This window comes from Zonotrichia albicollis, chromosome 3, assembly GCF_047830755.1.
Source record: "Zonotrichia albicollis isolate bZonAlb1 chromosome 3, bZonAlb1.hap1, whole genome shotgun sequence".
NCBI classification, from domain to species: Eukaryota; Metazoa; Chordata; class Aves; order Passeriformes; family Passerellidae; genus Zonotrichia; species Zonotrichia albicollis.
Window position 1 is genome coordinate 30,054,249 of NC_133821.1, and position 18,321 is coordinate 30,072,569.

General features: G+C 37.9%; 1 protein-coding gene across 3 annotated transcripts in view; it reads left to right on the plus strand.

Moving 5' to 3' along the window:
- RAB3GAP2 (RAB3 GTPase activating non-catalytic protein subunit 2) overlaps positions 1-18,321 on the plus strand; it is a 43,179-nt gene that overhangs the window by 14,005 nt on the left and 10,853 nt on the right. Inside the window, exons 5-23 of one of the 3 annotated variants that reach the window (XM_074537039.1) lie at positions 1,856-1,903; positions 2,006-2,081; positions 2,220-2,321; positions 3,404-3,503; positions 5,128-5,226; positions 6,035-6,183; positions 7,116-7,195; positions 7,295-7,384; positions 8,436-8,575; positions 9,189-9,405; positions 9,711-9,854; positions 10,112-10,194; positions 10,505-10,569; positions 10,903-10,993; positions 12,765-12,892; positions 13,592-13,805; positions 16,050-16,147; positions 16,691-16,811; positions 17,728-17,888. In XM_074537039.1, coding sequence (XP_074393140.1) covers positions 1,856-1,903; positions 2,006-2,081; positions 2,220-2,321; positions 3,404-3,503; positions 5,128-5,226; positions 6,035-6,183; positions 7,116-7,195; positions 7,295-7,384; positions 8,436-8,575; positions 9,189-9,405; positions 9,711-9,854; positions 10,112-10,194; positions 10,505-10,569; positions 10,903-10,993; positions 12,765-12,892; positions 13,592-13,805; positions 16,050-16,147; positions 16,691-16,811; positions 17,728-17,888 — 2,206 coding nt within the window. The remainder of the gene's footprint in view (positions 1-1,855; positions 1,904-2,005; positions 2,082-2,219; positions 2,322-3,403; positions 3,504-5,127; positions 5,227-6,034; positions 6,184-7,115; positions 7,196-7,294; positions 7,385-8,435; positions 8,576-9,188; positions 9,406-9,710; positions 9,855-10,111; positions 10,195-10,504; positions 10,570-10,902; positions 10,994-12,764; positions 12,893-13,591; positions 13,806-16,049; positions 16,148-16,690; positions 16,812-17,727; positions 17,889-18,321) is intronic. The other 2 variants (XM_074537041.1, XM_074537040.1) reach the window with 2 other exon arrangements.

Below are 18,321 nucleotides of genomic sequence, written 5' to 3' on the forward strand. Positions count from 1 at the left end.
GCCTGCTTTTTACTTGTTCTCTTTTTCCTTTCATCTGAGTGCATTTGTGGTTTTATGTATATTAGTGTTGGAAACAAATAGAGTAACATGGTTCATGAGAAGCAGTATCTGCAAAGCTCGCTCCTGTATATTGCGTGGTATCACAGAACAAGTTCTTACAAATTAAAAGAATGGTTCTCTACAAATCAGTGTATTTGTGTGTAATTTAGACATGCTTTTTCTAAGTTCTTGTTCTAGAAGGGAAAAAAAAAAGTACTTTTTGAAAAATCTTTTATAGTAGAGATGAAATTTTCTTAGGGAATGTTCAACTGGAAATGTATGAAGTTGTTCTAGAAATGCTTCTCTTCATTTTCAAAACCTCATTCAAACAAGCATAAAGTGAACTCTGATCAAAATATGGTTTTGGCCTCTAAGTCACTTAGGGACTTTGCTCTGGTCATACATTTGGTATTTATACAATATTTTTCCTTCATCTGTCTTCAAATAACCAGACAGATGCTTTTTTGAATCTCCCATATGGAATAAGATTTTGAACTTTGCTGGTTATGTTTGCAGCCTTGAATTGCTGTCTGCTTTTGAACATGCTCCCTAATGCCTTCAACCTTCTGTTTGGTGCAGGAGGTGTTGACTTCAGCTTTTCTCCAATCTATAAAAATCATAATCCTTTTATAAACTGCTGTTGCTATGCATTTGAAATTACCCTGACATTTTTTGTTAAAATAAAAAAAAAAAAAATCTGTTTAAGGGTTTGTTTCTTACTAATGTTACAGCCCTGAAACAGGTAGCTATGAAACAGGTAGCTCTGTTTCGATAGGGGCACTTTTATTCAATACATTTTGATTTATTATTCTGTGGAGGTGTTAATATGTTAATTACTGTCCAATTGTCAAAAGACTTGACTGGTTTTGGTTGGCTTTTTGGTTGTAATTCTTTTTCCTTTCCCCAAAGTTGCCTTTAACTGAGAATGTTCTGTAGTGGCTAAGCTTTGCTATTGCAGGATGAGATGTCACTCAGATATTTAATGTTGCTTTGACGATGTAATGAACTTGCAACTCATCTCAGCCTTGCATTTAGAAAGCTTTCCTTCTCTGATTGTCTACCCTGCTTATTTAGTCGCTCTTTGGGTAATGGAGGTGGCCTGGAATGTAAATAATAAACAGTACTGCTGGTATTTATCCTGCAAGTGCTCCTTGGGGATATCATCTTGAATTCTATGCTGTCTCATAAAACCTTTGTGCTGCTTCTGTTTCCCCAGACAGTGTAAAACTTTGCATCATGGTAACAGTGAAATAACTTCTGAACTGAGATACTCTGACCTGCTCATCTGCTTGCCTTCTGCATGCTTTGCCTGTCATTGAGCACGCTCAGTTATTGCATTAACTGGGAAGACCATATTCAAATGCTCTCAAATTATAAGGCACTGAAAGGCAGTGTATATAAAATCTACCTAATTGCATTTTTCAAAAATTTGTTTTGATATTTATGGTTCAGTTAGCTCTTTAAAAAAAAGTGGGTTTTATGACATATCATTATATTTCAGAAGAAATAATTTACCTTTAGGCACATGAAATTCAGCTTGAATCTTCTGAACAGTAGTGACAGAATAATCAGTCTGTAATTTATGAAAGACAGCATTAACAAGTTACAAAAAGTCTGTTTAGGCACTCCTGAACTTGTAACTGAAAATGTCTTTAAAATGAAGGGACTTTTTTTGATTCTTATTGTGAATTTGATATATGGTGTGCCGCAGTAATAAATTATTAAAACTTTCAAAGTGCTGACATGGCAAGACCTCTTGAGTGGAGTAAAATTTCCCAGCAAGGGAAAGCTGCTAATTTTGTGTTTCTGTTTCTAGTGAATGTGTGAGTAGCGTATTGTGTATTCCACTGGCAAGTCAGAAGAGGTAAGGATCTATATGCATCACTAGTTCCTTACATGACACTTTTTTATATCTCTGGCTTGGAATGGCATTTATTTTTAACTTGAGTGTATCTTTGTGAAACAGGAGCTCCACAGGCCGCCCTGACTGGACTTGCATCGTGGTTGGCTTCACCTCTGGTTACGTTCGGTTTTACACTGAGGTGCGTTTCTCAGCAGGACAGGACCAGGGAGCTCTTGGCATAAACATCTGGGTGTTTTAAACTTTACAGATCATGCTTTTTTGCCTTCCCCAAGAAAAGGGACAGAAATGTTCATACTTCTTATCCTTTCCTTTCTAGAGTGGAGTACTGCTTCTTGCACAGCTTTTGAATGAAGATCCTGTCCTACAGCTAAAGTGCAGAACCTATGAAATTCCCAGGCATCCTGGTGTCACAGAACAGGTTTTGTCAGATTATTTCAAAAGCAAAGTGCCAGTGTTATGGGATATAGAAGGGAGTATTCTCTGTGAATCCTCTGTGTCCTTTATCAGTTTTTGTTGGGATGGACAATTCCTTAGAACAGGAGACCCTTGATTTCTTGTTCTAGATGTATTCATACCTGTATAGTTTGAGGATTCAGAATGTTTTTTGGAGTATTAGCTCTATAGATTTGTTCTATTTTTCTCTGTTTGCAAAGGAGTACTTCATTCATTTTCTATGTATTCATTTATGTGCAAAAAACATGGTAATGCATTCATGAAAGGAAAAATATGTAACTTGACAGATGCCAAGAGCTATTCATACTCATTCATAAGAACTTAAATATTTCACAGAAAATAGCTAGAAATTAAAAAATATTTATAGGGCTAGGAACCTGCATGTCATTATGAGTATTTCCTGCAGAGAAGGCTCTGCAGAACTCAGACTATTTAGTACAGAAGGCAGCTTTCTTTACTTTTGGCTGAGTTGGCAAGTTTATGTGGAAAATGAACAAAATCACTGAAATTTCCAAGTTTTCTTTGTACAAATACTTTGTACATGATTTAGTATTTGATGACTTATGATTTAGTGGCATTTTTGGGAGCAGTTTTGAAATACAGAAGCATTAAGGAATTTGACTTTTGAATTTGTATCACCAGATTAGCATTTATGTGTCCAAGTGGTAATTAAGGCAGGCATTATTCCAGTTTCAGAATTTCGCTTCCTAAAACTGTAATACTTACATTCTAGATGAACCTGTTTTTCTGTCGCCTTCAAAAGCTGCTGTAACTTATGTATTTTCTTCCTAAGCCATTAGATATATTAAGCAAACAAATTATTAAAAGAAAATAAAAGTAGAAAACTATATGGCTAAAATTATTTTTGGGAGAGTTTAATACTAAATTTCTGTAGTTTTTTCTTAGTTGCCTGTGGCTTGTTCGATATGAACTCTCTGGATGTAATCCTCATTTTGTGTAGTTAATAGTATAAAAAGCCAGAAAATAAGCTGTTTTAACAGTAGCAGTGATCTATTTTTTGTCTCCTTTTTCTCATTTTTTCCCCAGAATGAGGAGCTAAGTATCTTGTACCCAGCAGCAATTGTGACAATTGATGGCTTCAGCCTCTTCCAGTCCCTTCGTGCCTGTCGCAATCAGGTAGCAAGAGGTACGTGTAAGGGGAAATGTTTATTTTTCAATCTGTTAATAGTTCTTTATTTTTTAGAAAACTTACTTAGATGAAATATAAAATTAGGGTGGAATTTAGATCTTCCTTGCTTCTTCATTGATACATTAACACCTGCTGCATTCAGGGATGTTTCTTCCTTTACAGAAAATGTTCCCAGAGCCCAAGTTGTCCAAGTAGTATTGACTGTCTTCTGCATGTTCACCATAATACTGTACACTGATTTTGGCTGAGATAGAGTTAATTTTTTTTTCTAGTAGCTGGTATGGGGCTGTGTTTTGGATTTGTGATGAAAACAGCACTGATAGCATGCTGATGTTTTAGCTGCTGTGGAACAGTGCTTACTCAGTGTCGAGGCTTTGTTTGTTTTTCACACTGTCCTGACAGTGAGCAGGCTGGGAATTCCCAGAAACTGGGAGGGACACAGCTGGTTCAGCTGACCCCAACTGACCAAAGAGATATTCTGTGCCACATGATGATGCTCCTGGAAATAAAAGCTGGGAAAAGAAAAGGAGGAAGGGGGAATCTTCAGTTATGGCATTTGACTTCCCAAGCAACTGTTATGTACGTTAAAGCCCTGCATTCATGGAAGTAGCTAAATACCTGCCTGCTGATGTGAAGTAGTGAAGAAAATGTATTATTTTGCTTTGTTTGCATGCTGTCTTTATCTCAACCCACAAGTGTTCTCACTTTTGCTCTTCTGACTCTCTTCCCCATCCCACTAGGAGGAAGTGAGTGAGCTGCTGTGTGGTGGTCAGCTGCCCACTGGCATTAAGCCACTGTGTACTACTGAGGTGCTTCTTAGCATGCCACAGTCAGTGCAATGTTCTTCTTCCCAAGAAAGACTTTATGGGAAGTGATAATGTTGGGATGATGGCAGTGGTGGTCCCTGCTCTTTGTGTTCATGTCTAAGAGCTTTTCATACCTTGTTTGGTTGTGCAGACTTAGATCCTGTTCCTTTAGTACAGTGCCTGTTCATAACTCTAATTTGGAAACAAGCTCAGTTTCCAGGGAGTAGAGGAGGATTATGTGACAGTACTGTGTGATAGATGGCACAAGGATGGTGTTGAGAAGGACTCAAAGCTTGTTGCAATATCTGCAGCTGGAGTGCTGTGTCTTCCTTCATTCTTGATCATCTCTATTTGGGGTAATAGATACTTTGAAAGTGACACTCACTGGTTTAGTCTTACCACTGTTCTTACCTCCCACTATTACATATCTAGTGAGTGTTCTGACTTTGCAGGTACTCAGGTGGAGAAGTTTCCACTTAAACATGCCCACAGAAATCAATTGTAGTAGCTTTTTAAAATTGTGCAGTGTATTATACCATAATAGCTAGTAAATACACTATCTGCGAGTACAAAATGTATTTATGATGGAATATCGTGCAGCTTTCTTCAGTTAATTTTTAAAAATGTTTTAATTTGATGATGGTAAGTATTTCAGAAGGCCATTTTAACAGATATTCCAATGCCTGTTAACTTAAAACTAGGTTATTTTGTGTCTTCAGATTGCATCAGGTGTTTTTTTTTTTTCCTCTCTCTTATGCTATTCCTTTGTCTTTGACTCAGTAGAAATTTTTTTGTGCTTTATTGACTTTTGTCAGCTGCAGCATCTGGCCATGAGAATGTTCAACCTCCACCATTAGCTTATAAGAAATGGGGTTTGCAAGATGTGGATACGATTGTTGACCATGCTAGTATAGGTAAGCATTTCTATTTAGTTTCAAATATCTTAAAAAATTAAATTCATGGTTTTGTGCAGTTAAATTCTGCTTGAGAGTGCTTAGTGATACTGATTGGATAGAAGTACATAGTGAGTGAAGGCTGTCATAGTGAATGATCTCATTAACCACTATCAAAATATTTTTTATTTTCTAGTCTAATTGAGTGTTCCCTCTTACAGCTGTAACTAAATTGTTCTTTGTTGCTTGGTAAGAAAAAGCTGAGAGAGGCCAGATCAGATGCAGTTATTTCCATTTCTGTCAGGTGAAGGAACTGTCTGGCAGGCAAGTTAAAGACCAGTGTGGGTCTTTTCTGAGTCAGACACATAAGGAAATTTAAATTCGAGATGGTTCCTTTCCAAAAAGGACAGATTGACTGATAGACTGTCAAAGACTTTTACCCTTCAGAATTTGCAGAAGCCTTGGTTCTTGTCAGAGAGGCAAATCTGAGGGATAGTAAGCTTAGTTTCTCTTCCATCCTTTCTACAAAAGCAGCTAAGAGGTCAGAAGGCTGCTATTAAGGCAGGTGAAGTGAGTTTGGTACATGTATTTTTGCTGCTGAACTCTGCTGAATTTTTTTCTTCTGAATGAGCCATATGTGCTTTGTAATTAACCTAAGTCCATGAGGTTATTTCTGCCGTGTTGTTTGGCATTTCTATGGTTAAAGTTGTTCTCTTCCCGCTGAATGCTGGCTGGTCAGTCAAGAAGGCAGGGATATATTTATGCTTTTAGAGCAATTGCATGCCTCTGTTCTGAATGTGTAAGACATTCACTTTAATGTTTTTGTTAGGCATCATGACACTGTGTCCTTTTGATCAAATGAAGACTGCCTCCAATATAGGAGGATATAATGCAGCTATTAAAAACAGTCCACCTGCCATGTCCCAGTATGTTACTGTTGGAGCCAATCCTTTCACTGGGTTCTTTTTTGCCCTGGAGGTATGTACTACAAAGCTGACTCGCTGAAACTTTGAATAATTAATCTTCCTTTTTTTCTGTATGAGTATTTCTGAAGTATTCTTAAGTTCTTTTTATGAATACATTTCCCCTTCTTGATCTTCTGGAACTGAAATGATTTGGAGTGGATATGATAGTAGTGTCTAGCATGGGTTCCTGCTACTGAGAAATTTTATTTTCTATCTTAAATTGAGTGTGATAAATAATTTTTTCAAATTTGCTAATTTATTGCCAACTAATGTTTTTGAAAAATTATGTCAGTATCGTGTAAACATGCATCTTATGGATATTTGGAGGTCTTTAGCCTTTGATTCAACACGACCTGAGTACATTGTAGTGATTTCTTGTAGGAGAAAACTGCAGTTTGTGCTTAACTGTAGCATATTTACATCATCTTCTGTTGTATGGGAGGAAAAGGATGTCAGTGTAGCTGTGTCTGTATATTCAGACCCTACATGTATGCTGTCCTTACCAGGATTGAAATTTAATTGTAAATGCTAGAATTGGAATTTTGGTTTCTGTACTTGCTTTCCAACAGGTTTGTGAAAAAACTGCTTACGTTGATATTTGCAAGGATACCAAAGCCATACACCAGTCAGCTCTCTGTGATAGATGATACACAGGGGTTTTTTAACTTCTGTTGCAGACAAACATACTGAGCTAACAATGACTTTCAGAGGAGTTTGAAATGGTAAAGATCTCAGAATGGCTTTTCTGGGGACAATGAATTTAAATTTTGCAGTCTTAAAGCTGTGCTTTCTGAGCTGAAAGTCCATAGGAGCCCTGAAAAGCTAATCTGCAGTTGAGTTCAGTGTAAGAACTGTTTCTTGACTTTCTAAAGGTTTTATTGCTTCATTTTAGGGTGATTCACAGCTGACTATTGACTTTCTAAACACATTGTTCCCATATTTCAGGGTAGCTCACAGCCTCTGTTGTCTCATGTTGCCTTAGCAGTTGCAAGCAAACTGACTTCAGCATTATTTAATGCTGCCAGGTAATAATTTTTTTTTTTTTTTTTTTTTTTTTTTAGTTGTAGCTGCATAATATTTTTAGGACCATTAGTGTAATTCTTGTTATGTTCTTCTGTTGCAAGTGGCTGGCTTGGTTGGAAGAGTAAACATGAAGAAGAACCTGTCCAGAAACAGAAACCAAAGGTAGAGCCTGCCACCCCATTGGCAGTGAGGTAAGTTGTGTTTTCTTCACAGTCAGTTACTTTGCATGTCTTATGTTTTTAATTATTTAAATTATCTTGGAAGGTATATAACTGATGAAGACGTGACTTTAAGCAGTTATGGTAGTTTGCAAGTCGTTTGTTTTAAGCTTTGTTTCATTTCAGTGTATGATGCTGGACAAATAATTATTCATCTTCTCCATTCCAGTGCATGGGTTCAGTGTTACTGTGCAGTCGTTGCATGACAAGGCAATCACTTATCCTACTTTCTGAACTTTGCTTTTTCAGTAGGACTTAGGCAGAGCTATGATATATCTTGGTAAACAGAATGTTCTGGTTTGAAAGCAAATCAGTGAAAGACTCCAAGTCAGAAATACAATTTATTAGGAAAAGGGAAAAGAAAAACCAAAATACATGCAATACTACAAAAGAAAAAAAACACTGGCAGGGTCAGAATACAACTTGACACCCTGTGGGTCAGGGTATGGTTGCAGTCCAGTTGGATTGGTGGCTGCAGTCCTCCTGAAGTGGTAGATTGGTTCTGTTGGAACAGTGATCCTCTAGGAAGAGCGTAGTCTTCCTCTGAAGATCCAGTGGAAAAGATGGCTGTTCCTCTGGGAATCCAGTGGAAAGACTGGTTGTTCTGTCCCAAATCCCAGATTATATCCAGGTAGGGATGCTTAGCTCTTCCCCCCGGGTGGAGCAACTCACAATGGGCTGTTATCATTCTATGAATCATGTGATGGGTCCATTAAACAAAAATGTCTCCTGGAGGCAGTTGTCTCTGAGTCATGTGGAAAGGCGTTGATGGGCCCATGAACAGGAGATAAGGACAAAACAATCTCCCTGCTGGTTTCAGCAGTTCTTGTGAATGGGAATAGAATACATCTTAATATTGTAACCTAGGACACAGAGCAAGAACTCTTTTCATGATTTGCTTGTAATTTTATCCATACCTTCTGTTACGTTAAAAAAGAAGTCTTAATCCTCAGAAGAAAAATCTAACTATTTCTGAAGAAAAGGATGTGTCTAGTGGCTTTGCTTCATTATTATTTTTTTTTAGGTTTGGACTTCCTGACTCGCGGCGCCATGGTGAAAGGATATGTCTTTCTCCATGTAATACTTTGGCAGCAGTAACAGATGAATTTGGAAGGGTTATTTTGCTGGATGTTACAAGAGGACTCGCAGTTCGCATGTGGAAAGGTATGGTAGTGATATTAGTATAGCAAATAATAGTCTTCAAAACACGGAGGCATTTTATTCAGACTTAGAATTCTGAGAATTTTAGTACATTGCTTCATTACAAACCAAAGTCAGGTGTAATATAAAGTCCATAAGGGTATTTTTGCAAATCCCTGGAATGTGGTTAAAATTTGGTCTGTTTGTATTTTCTTTTGGAAGAGCTTTAGCTCTATTGAAGATTCTTTCTGTTGATAAGCTCTAGTACCCTTTTTAATTCTGCTGAGAAGATAAACTTTGAAAAATCAGTAGGAAGACATACAGCTTGTTAGATTCTCATTTCATCATGGTGGCTGCACAGCAAGGGACTCCTCAATGTCATGCATTGGTTTAATGTCCTGAGCACAGACCTGATGGATTTTTATATGTTCTTAAGAATAATTTATTCTTCACCAGGGCTTTGCCAAGGGCTATATTTGGCCACTCTCTGGTGGGTCCTGTGCCGAGTCAATGGACCAGAGTTCTTTATAGGAGTCAGGAGTTGCACAATTTGAAACAAAGCTTAACATTACAGCTTGATGCTCTAATCCTGTATTAATTTCTGAACATTTGTGACCTTCTGTCTTCTCTTACAAAGGATACCGTGATGCGGAAGTTGGTTGGATACAGACTGTGGAGGACCTTCAGGAAAGGGAAACTGAGAAGATGGATTCTTCTCCTTTTGGAAATGCACAGGGTCCAAGCAGGGTAGCTCAGTTCCTTGTGATCTATGCTCCAAGAAGAGGCATTCTGGAAGTGTGGAGCACGCAGCAAGGACCTCGGGTTGGAGCCTTCAATGTGGGGAAATACTGCAGGTAAGAATCAGGTGGCAGGTAGGCATGGTGGCTGTGCTGCTGCAATAAAGTGATGTATGGCTATGGCAGGGTAAAAGTGCTAGTGGTGCTGGCAAGCTCTTCCTGTGCTGCCCAGTGTTTCCACTGCATGCAGCTTCTTGTTCTAGAGGTGGGGATGTATTATCATGTTTCATCACACTAGAGTCTTTTCTGATAAAGGTGTTTTGCAGTTCTTAAACCTTAGCTTCATAAAACTTAGTGCCTTTTTATTTTGTTTGTGGTCAGGGAAGGTTGCTAATTTTGGCCATTTTAAAAAAAAATTTCAGGTTGTTGTATCCTGGTTATAAAATAATGGGTCTAAACAATGTGACCAGTCAGGGATGGCAGCCGCAGACTTATCAGATCTGCCTTGTTGATCCAGTCTCTGGAAGTGTAAAAACTGTCCATGTACCTTTCCATTTATCACTGAGGTAAGAACTTTTTATGTTTCATATGAGTAAATTAACTTCATTCTTGCTTTTGGAAACAGTTGGATACAGCAATTCTAGTGTTCCTTTTCAAGCTGAATAGTACTCTGTAATAATATCATTGGTTTGTATGGATTAACATGATTTTATCTATTGGGATGTTACCTTGAAGTAGCATAAATAATTTCAAAAATACAGTTTTATTGAATTATTACTTTTCATTCTCTTCACTCATACAATTAAAAATTCTTTTCCTTCAGTGATAAAAAGAGTGAACGAGCAAAAGATATGCATCTAGTGAAGAAGTTAAATGCTTTACTCAAAACTAAAACCTCAGATCCAGGTAGGTTCTCTTGTATAATTTCTTAAGATTGTGTTATCAAAGAGTTCTTGGATTTTCTGTAAGTATGCAACCACAAGTACAATTGTGGTACATTCTGACAGCTCTATGTGCTATGAGCTATGATCTTTAAGTAGCTTGAGATTTCTGTTACTTTGTTTCATTTTTCTCAAGCTTGTTTTGGCAGCTTCTGCAACAGTGTCATCATCTTTGTCATGAACCCACATGCACCTTAACTGTTATGCAGGTTTACTTGCTCTTCAGAAGGCATTTAATGAATATGAATTTAAATTGTGATTGTCTTTATTTGCAGAGTTAATTGAAGCTGAAGCAAAGGAGTTAATACTTGATATCAAATATCCTGCTACAAAAAAACAGGTGAACATTTAGAGTATATATATTTTTTTTATCCCTAGAATTACATGAAACAAATAATTGAGCTGTTTAGGGTTTCTATGTGTTTTTTCTGGGTAGCTTTTTACGACATATTGACTAGAATTAACTTTGACTTGTGACTTCCCCAAGGCATTGTCTGTAAATAATAAAAAGAGAGAAGATGTTTCTGTAGGAATAAATTAGGCCACAAGTATATGTGAAGGTGAAATACAGATGAAAAATTGTGGTCAAAGTTGTGCTATTGTTGGCTTAACTTGTGTATTTTAACAATGAGATTAAGTGACTGTTTAATTCTCTTGAAAATCTGCTTAACAGGCTTTGGAAAGTATATTGACAAGCGAACGCATGCCACTTTCATCTCTCACAAACATCACTCAAACATTAATGGATAATTTAAAAAAACAGGGTAGGTAGATATTTATTTTGCTAATATAGAGAGGTATTTGCACTTTGTCTGCAGTGCTGTAAGACTATTACTATTGTATGTAGAAATGTTCTGTTCCACAGGGAGACCAAGTTTGGTCTGCCTAGTTTCAGTGCTAGGATGTTGCTTTTCGATGTCTTTATTTAATGCAGACTACAAATAGCTTGCTGGTAAGTATGTTTGGCTAAGCTTGCTGGGTGCCAGTAACTTGTGATGATATTTTTTTATAAAACAAACTCAAAAAAACTGGTCTGAGTGCTTGTGTCCTGTAAAAGCATCCTTTAGAAGGAAGGTTCATAGGCTTTTGCCTGTAAATGTTTTAATTTATTCTCTCTCCAAAGAAGGAAGTGAAAATGTGACGTAATCTGTGAATTTTAATGTATTTGAAGCACAAAATCTTTATCACTGAGAATCTGAGCTGTGACCACATCTAGTATCTTTTTTTTGGTGAACTTTGCTGAAATTTACCAAATACTTCATGTTTTGGTAGAGATTTCAGAGCTTATGTCAGGAAGTGCCATTGCCGATTCAAAATCTTGTTGCTGAAAATCAAAGAAATCTCTCCTTCATTTCTATCAGTGGTAGTTTCTTTTTATGGTTTTCTTGAAGTACATAGAGGAAATTGAGACATTCACACATGCAGTTCTTTTCCTAAATTCTCTACCTCATTCTAAATCAATAGTATTATCCATTTCTTTTAGAACTCCTAAAACATCCAAAGGAAAACAGAAATATGGCTTTTAATTCTGAAGAGAGGTTGACAGAGTAGTATATTTCCTAAGGTCTGTGTGTTTGTGCATTTTTCATCATTAATCTCTTGTCAAACATAACATTATTTCCCCACAGTCACAATATACAGCAAACTTGACTGATGTTCCAGCGTTCTAATTTCACAAGAGTAGTGTTTTATTTCTCCACTTCTGTCTAGTAGGTAAAAGATAATTTGAAGCGAATCCTGGGCTCTGTCAATGTTGTGGTTGTGAATTCAAGGTCAAGTGATTCTGTGGCAAACTCTGTGTTTTTCTCTTTTTTTGATAGGATTTTAATAGCAATGTATCAAAAGTATTTAAGGGTTTGTAAATGAAAATCATGTTTAGAAGCAGCTTCTGATGAAAATTATATGTTCAGTGGAATCTTTTGTATAGAAAGGTTGCTTTACAATCTCTCAGGAAGGCTTTCTTTCAAGATTAATAAGCTGAAATAAAAAGGTTTTTTTGGACATGTTGGTGTTAGTTTTCTATGTTGCTTTCTTTAATGGTTATGGGAATTTGAATGTCAATAGATACATGAAATTTCTGAGACTAAGATTGCAAAAATACAGAAGGCAGTGTCTTGCTGAGGTGAAATTTAACTCACGTCATTAGTTATCAAGCCTTCTTCAGATGAGAGGAATATGCCTAAAGTGACAGAATGAATAAATATTATCGTTTGTTGTTCTTGATGAAAGAAAACCAGAACTGTATTTCAGTTTTTGACAGTCTGTGGTTTGGCCTTAAACCAGGAGAAGACAATAGATTTGTCTTTGTTCAGGTTCATGTTGTCAACCTCCAGTTTTAAAACAAGCTTCATAGCTTTATTTAATACCTCTTGTGAAAATAATTCTTACTTTATGCTGCTCTGAATTGAATGTAACGATTGCAAACAGCAGTGCATCAAAAAATTACAGTGAGTTTCAGAAATCCTGCAGTTCTGTGTGTGTTTCACTATTCCTGGCTATATGTGCAAGTTCGAGTGCAGTTTTATTTCTCCTCAGAGCTGGAATGTGTGGACGAAGGACTGCTGCAGTTCTGTGCAAACAAGTTAAAGCTGTTACATCTTTATGAACTGGTTAGCAAACTAAATTCCCAGAGCATGCAGAAAGAAACTTCACCTTCAGATAATGTGAGTAAATTGAAAATTCAGTTGTCTTTTAAATTCAAGGGATGATTTAAGCATAAGAATACGTTTTCAAAGCCTCAGATAAAGTAAGTAGGTAAGCAAGTAACCCCTTTTTGTGCTGCAGCTTTTAATGGGGTCATTACTTATAATACCTTCCCTTCAGCCTCATACAAGTGTCTGGTAATTCATCTACCTAATATTCTTTAGGAGACACAAAGTTGAGATACAAGTGAAAATAGAACCACAGTCTCCTGTTTTTAGTTCTTTATTCAAAGTATATAGTGTGTTCTTCACTTTGGTTTTGGAGGGATATTTTGGACCTGTACAAGTTAAAAATTTTGATGCTTGCATAATTGGGCTTGCTTTTGCTATAATTTGTAAAGCTGCTTATGTATTTACAAAACCATACTGGTGTATTACAGGCTTGTTTACTTGATGGACGATTGTTATGCTATGGGCAGAAGCTAAAAATGGGAAATGCATCTGTTCTGGTCCTTAAAAAGGAAGCTAGCCAAGCTCTTCATTTGAGCAATGTGAATAACTGATTTGGAGATTATTTTGGCCCTTCTCAAAGATGTTTTTAATGTTAGAAATGGAATATTTTGACTCTTCTGACTTTTTTTCATTTTTACTATGTTTTGAAAACCATCTGCTTGTATAAGTCTTTTATGCAATATTTTTTTTTTTGCTTTTGCTTTTAAGGACTTGGCTAAACTTCTTCGCCTGGAAGAAAAAGATTTTCATAGGCTTGAAACTTTACTGGAGAACTACAAGAAAGAAAATACTCAAAGTACCACTCAGTTGACTGATGAGAAGGATGACATGTTGTCTGTGAAGATATTCTTAGAATATCTAGAATATGAAAAGGATGTGATTACTATAAAAGATATGGAAGATGGAGAATATGTGGCTTTAGGTAAGAGCTATTGAGCTCTGTTACATTACTCAGACTGATTCATAATCTGAGATGGTATCAATATTTTAGCCCTAATTTGAGGCCTTAGCAACCCGTCTTGCCTTGAAGTGGTATGTAACTGCTCCTTTTGGACTCTTACCTTTAGCTGCAGGACAAGTCTTTTGCATGAATGACTATTAATACAAGTTAACTGCATCTGTGGATACAATTACCCTGAAGCCATGTAACCACTGTTCATTCAATAATTTACACTACTAAATGGGGCAGTGGTAACTGGATACTTCACAGAGCAGCTGTACCCTGCTGCTTCTTTCATGTTCACAGCACTCTAAGAACTGAGTTAATGGCAGGACTGACTTTAGCCTCAGAGATGAGGGAGCTGACCAGAGGCAGCATAAGGCCATTAGGTGAGGCAACAAGGAGCCCTAATTTGTGGAGTTGAGATTTTCAATAAGGTCCCTCTAAAATGTCCAATGATTTCATTTAGCCCATGGCTGTGGGCTCCATCTGTCATAGTAGTCTTCTAGGGCAGAAGTGGTGTGTGGTGTTTGATTGTTGCATGCTGAAACCAGTTCTGGTTCCATCACTGCTGTGCTTGTCATGTTATAGCATCACTGCACTTTGGCAGATTGGTTAAATTAAATTGTCATTAATCTTAGTAATTTTTATTGTAAAACCATTGATACAGCATATAGCATCCATAGTAGTGATACCATACAATATTAGATAGCAGTTAACATACAATTCAAGTCATAGTGTGTTCTCATCCAGAATCAAATCCCCTTGAGGTACACATCAGACTTCCCCGAGTGCATCCAGGTCCTTTAGCAAAAGCAGTTCCACAAATGGGTTTGCTTTTGCCTGAGACAGGAGCAACATAAACTCTGTTCTCTAGTTTATTTTTATCCCTTTCTATTGTACAATAGAGTTTTGATTGGGCAGGGCTAGTTTGATTGGCAGATCCCATAGTGCTGACCAACCAAGTGACTGTAGCTACCTCTGTGTCCCAGTGTTAGAATGTCTTAGAACCCACTGCATTCCATACAGCCTTTAAAAGCCCATTGCATCTTTCAGTCTTTCACTCTGTTCTCTGCAGTCTGGATCAGTCTGCTTGCGTGGGAGACTTGTAATGCATTCCTTAAAAGGATTCCTTCCTTTCACACAACTGGGAGCAGTTCTCTCTAGAGGCCCTTTTCCAGGTCTGTTGTCAATGCCCTCTTCTCTAGAAAGGGATCCCAGCTCTTTGGCTTCCTTACCCTCTCATTTCAGGCTACTGGCCCTGTTATCCCAACATAAGAACAGCTGAATGACAGCCTAGTCACCTGGATTTTGGCTGAAATCTTCACGGATATCTTGCAGCTCCCTCAGGGATAGAGATTTTTTGATTACTGCCTTATTTAGAAATTCTTCCTCTTCTTTCTATCTGAGTAGTGAAAATCTCATTCTACTGCTCTCATGCTGGCCCTACTTTGGAGTAGCCTGCCTCATCCACCTCCTTCTCCTGTTCCTCCTACTGAGTGAGCTCACTTTCACTTCCAGTATTTCTTCTTGTGTCAGTGATTGCAGTGTCAGGCTGTTTCTGTAGCTCAGCCACAACACATATCACTTTGCCGTCAGATCCAGAGGCCTTCTCTTTTCTTTGACTATACCGAGCAGTGTTGAGCAGAAGGGTTGTAATTCGGCTGGAGAAGGGGAAGGTGGAGGAAGGCGTTTCCCTCTGGATGGGCCCTTGGAGCAGCAAAGGTGTAATTGCGAATCGTTCCCACTGCACAGCGGCCCAGGGCCAGAGCCGGTGCCCGAAGGCAGATCCGTGTTGCGACAGAGATCTTATCGTGCCATGAGCCAGCAGTACTTGATAACCCAAACCAAACCCCCAGGGGTGATGGAGCACAACAGAGAGTATCTACAGCAATTTACACTTCACGCTGCTCTGGCAGCAAATCTGTCAGTGTTGTGACCACTGACTAGTAAAGTAATGTAATCAATGCTTATGACAAGTTTGTTTTGACATCCTCTGGTCAGATCTGTCTTTATCTCAACCCTCTGTGTCCCTTGTTGGGCATCAGAAAAGATTGTTGTGGTTTAAACTGGCAGGCAGGTGAGCACCAGGTGATCCCAAATGTAACCTGTTTTTTTGTATTGCACTCACTGGCACCTGATCAATAGATTGCCTTTTGTCTAAGTGTAAGGAGAGGGATTGTGGTTTTAGATAGTGTTCATAATGTCAACTAATTCTTGCTTCAGGCAACTTTTTCTTCTGGAAGTGTTTATGTGGGGAGAGTTCCACAGAGGAAATATGCCATGCACTGGAATCAGCAGGTTTTAGCCCACAAACCTTGTTGGTAAGATGTTTATTACATGCTTTAAAACTTTGATTTAATATTTTGAAAACAAAACATTGAAAGGAAAATTTCTGCATGTTGAATTTTGGATTACTGCTATATTTAGGCTGTGTTTAAATAACCCCATATTCAGTTCTGTAGTTGCTCATATTTACATTTCCCAGTTAAATGATATCAAAGAAAAAAAAGAAAATATTCTAGTAGAAAATGTGGGTGTTCTAGTAGGAATGTCTAAAATATTCATTAAGGACTGCAAGTGTTCATAATTTTCAACTATAATATGAACTCGTAATGTTTGCCAAGTTGAGCTTTCAAGAGGGAATATTTTCTAGAATATCTTCCTAATTAAATGTACGGATTGTATTATTTAATTTCAAGATCTGTCACAGAGTGCATTGTGCTGTATATTTTTAACATGTAATGTTAATATAATGGTTCCTGAATATAACATTTTTACTTTGTGACATAAAACTTGTTTGAGAAACTGTTTGCATTAGGTGTGTTGCAATATTAGAGTTTCATTTTACTGCTTCAATTCCATAGTCTCTTTTTTTACAGTCACTCCTTCTCAATTTATGGCTTTCCAAGGAAAAAGATATTCTAGACAAACCAGATTCTGTCAGTTGCCTTCACACTATGCTGTCACTTCTGAGCAAAATGAAAGGTGAGATGTGTGTTTAAAATACTCAAAGGCAACTGTTGTTATTATTAGAATTTTGCTACTCTAGCTGGAGTCTATTATCACTTTGGGTTTCCCCCCCTCACAAATTATGCAGCAAAACTTAATGCTGCATGTTCATGGACTAACTAATCATGCCATGTTTTCACTCTCACTCTGCACTAAGTTGGCACAACTCCTATTTGGCACCAGAATGTGGCTGTCCAGCTCACTTTCCTAACATTTTTTGAATGTTTGGTCCCATTTCTTTAATTTGTGCTGACTGGCTCTCAGACATCCTTTGCTTTACTGTTACTTTAGCAGCATTTGTAACTTGAGTACTCTATAAAGTCAGTTTGCCATAATTTGGAGTAGGTTGTACATATGTTGTACATATATGAATAAATGCCAATTCTCCTACCTCACATAGAGCTACTGTGGATAAATCTGTGCCAGGTTCCCTTATTGTCTACTTTTCCATAGAGCAGCAAATCAGCCTGAAACAGGAAGCATGAACAAGCTGCTGTCTGAGTAAATCAGTGCTGCTGAACACAAGGCAGCCTGCAGGGAGACAGCTTGAGTGCATTGAGTATGTGTGGCATCTTGAAATCACAAATGAATCTGTCTGCATTGTGAAGTGTAACATCCCTTAGATCTTTCAAGCATGCAGCAGGTTTGCTACCTAGTGATTCAGATCTATTGTCCGTTTGCTACAAATGAGTTTTGAGAATGAATAATTCACCTTCTATTTTAAACTTGAGTTGCAATCCAAGAACCCGTGTGCTAAACATTTGGAAAATAATCACGGAGAGTAATCAGAAATTGCTCTTCGTGGACAAGCTGTGCTCACAAGCGCTGTTTCCGGGGCTGGCCGCTCCTGCAGTGACCCCAGCTGAGTTTTGCGCTCTCCCTTTGCCTGCAGTCGCCATAGACGAGTCGTGGGACACGCAGTCGGTGTCCCCCTGGTGGCAGCAGATGCGCTCGGCCTGCGTGCAGTCCGAGAGCAGCGCGGCTGCCCTGCTCTCCGCCCACGTGGGACACGCTGTGACCGCGCAGGTCATCGACAGCGTCACTGAGAGAAAGGTAACTCCTCTCACACCCCTCCTTCCCTGCAGCTGTCCTGGTAACAGTAACGTCCTCAGCACCTGCCTTCATTCCAGCCTGGGCACAGCCCTGATGCCCTGCAAGCCTGAAAATTGCCATCATATTTGAAGAACATTATGCTGAGATGAATTAATGATATGTCAGGATAATTTACTAAACTTATTTAAATACAGAAACTGTACATTGAGTTTCTCTCTCAATAGCAAATGATGTTGATGAACTTAAAGCCTGCACACTTTCCACATAAATTTGAGAAGTCCACTAAACTTTGAATGGTAAACCTGTTTTAATATAGTTGATTTTTTTTAAGTAACCATTGAATTTTTGTAGTACCTGTGTTACTAACCCTTAACATGATGGATGCTTGGTTTTCTTGGCACTAAATACCTTTACCAAGTTGAGATTAAGGCTG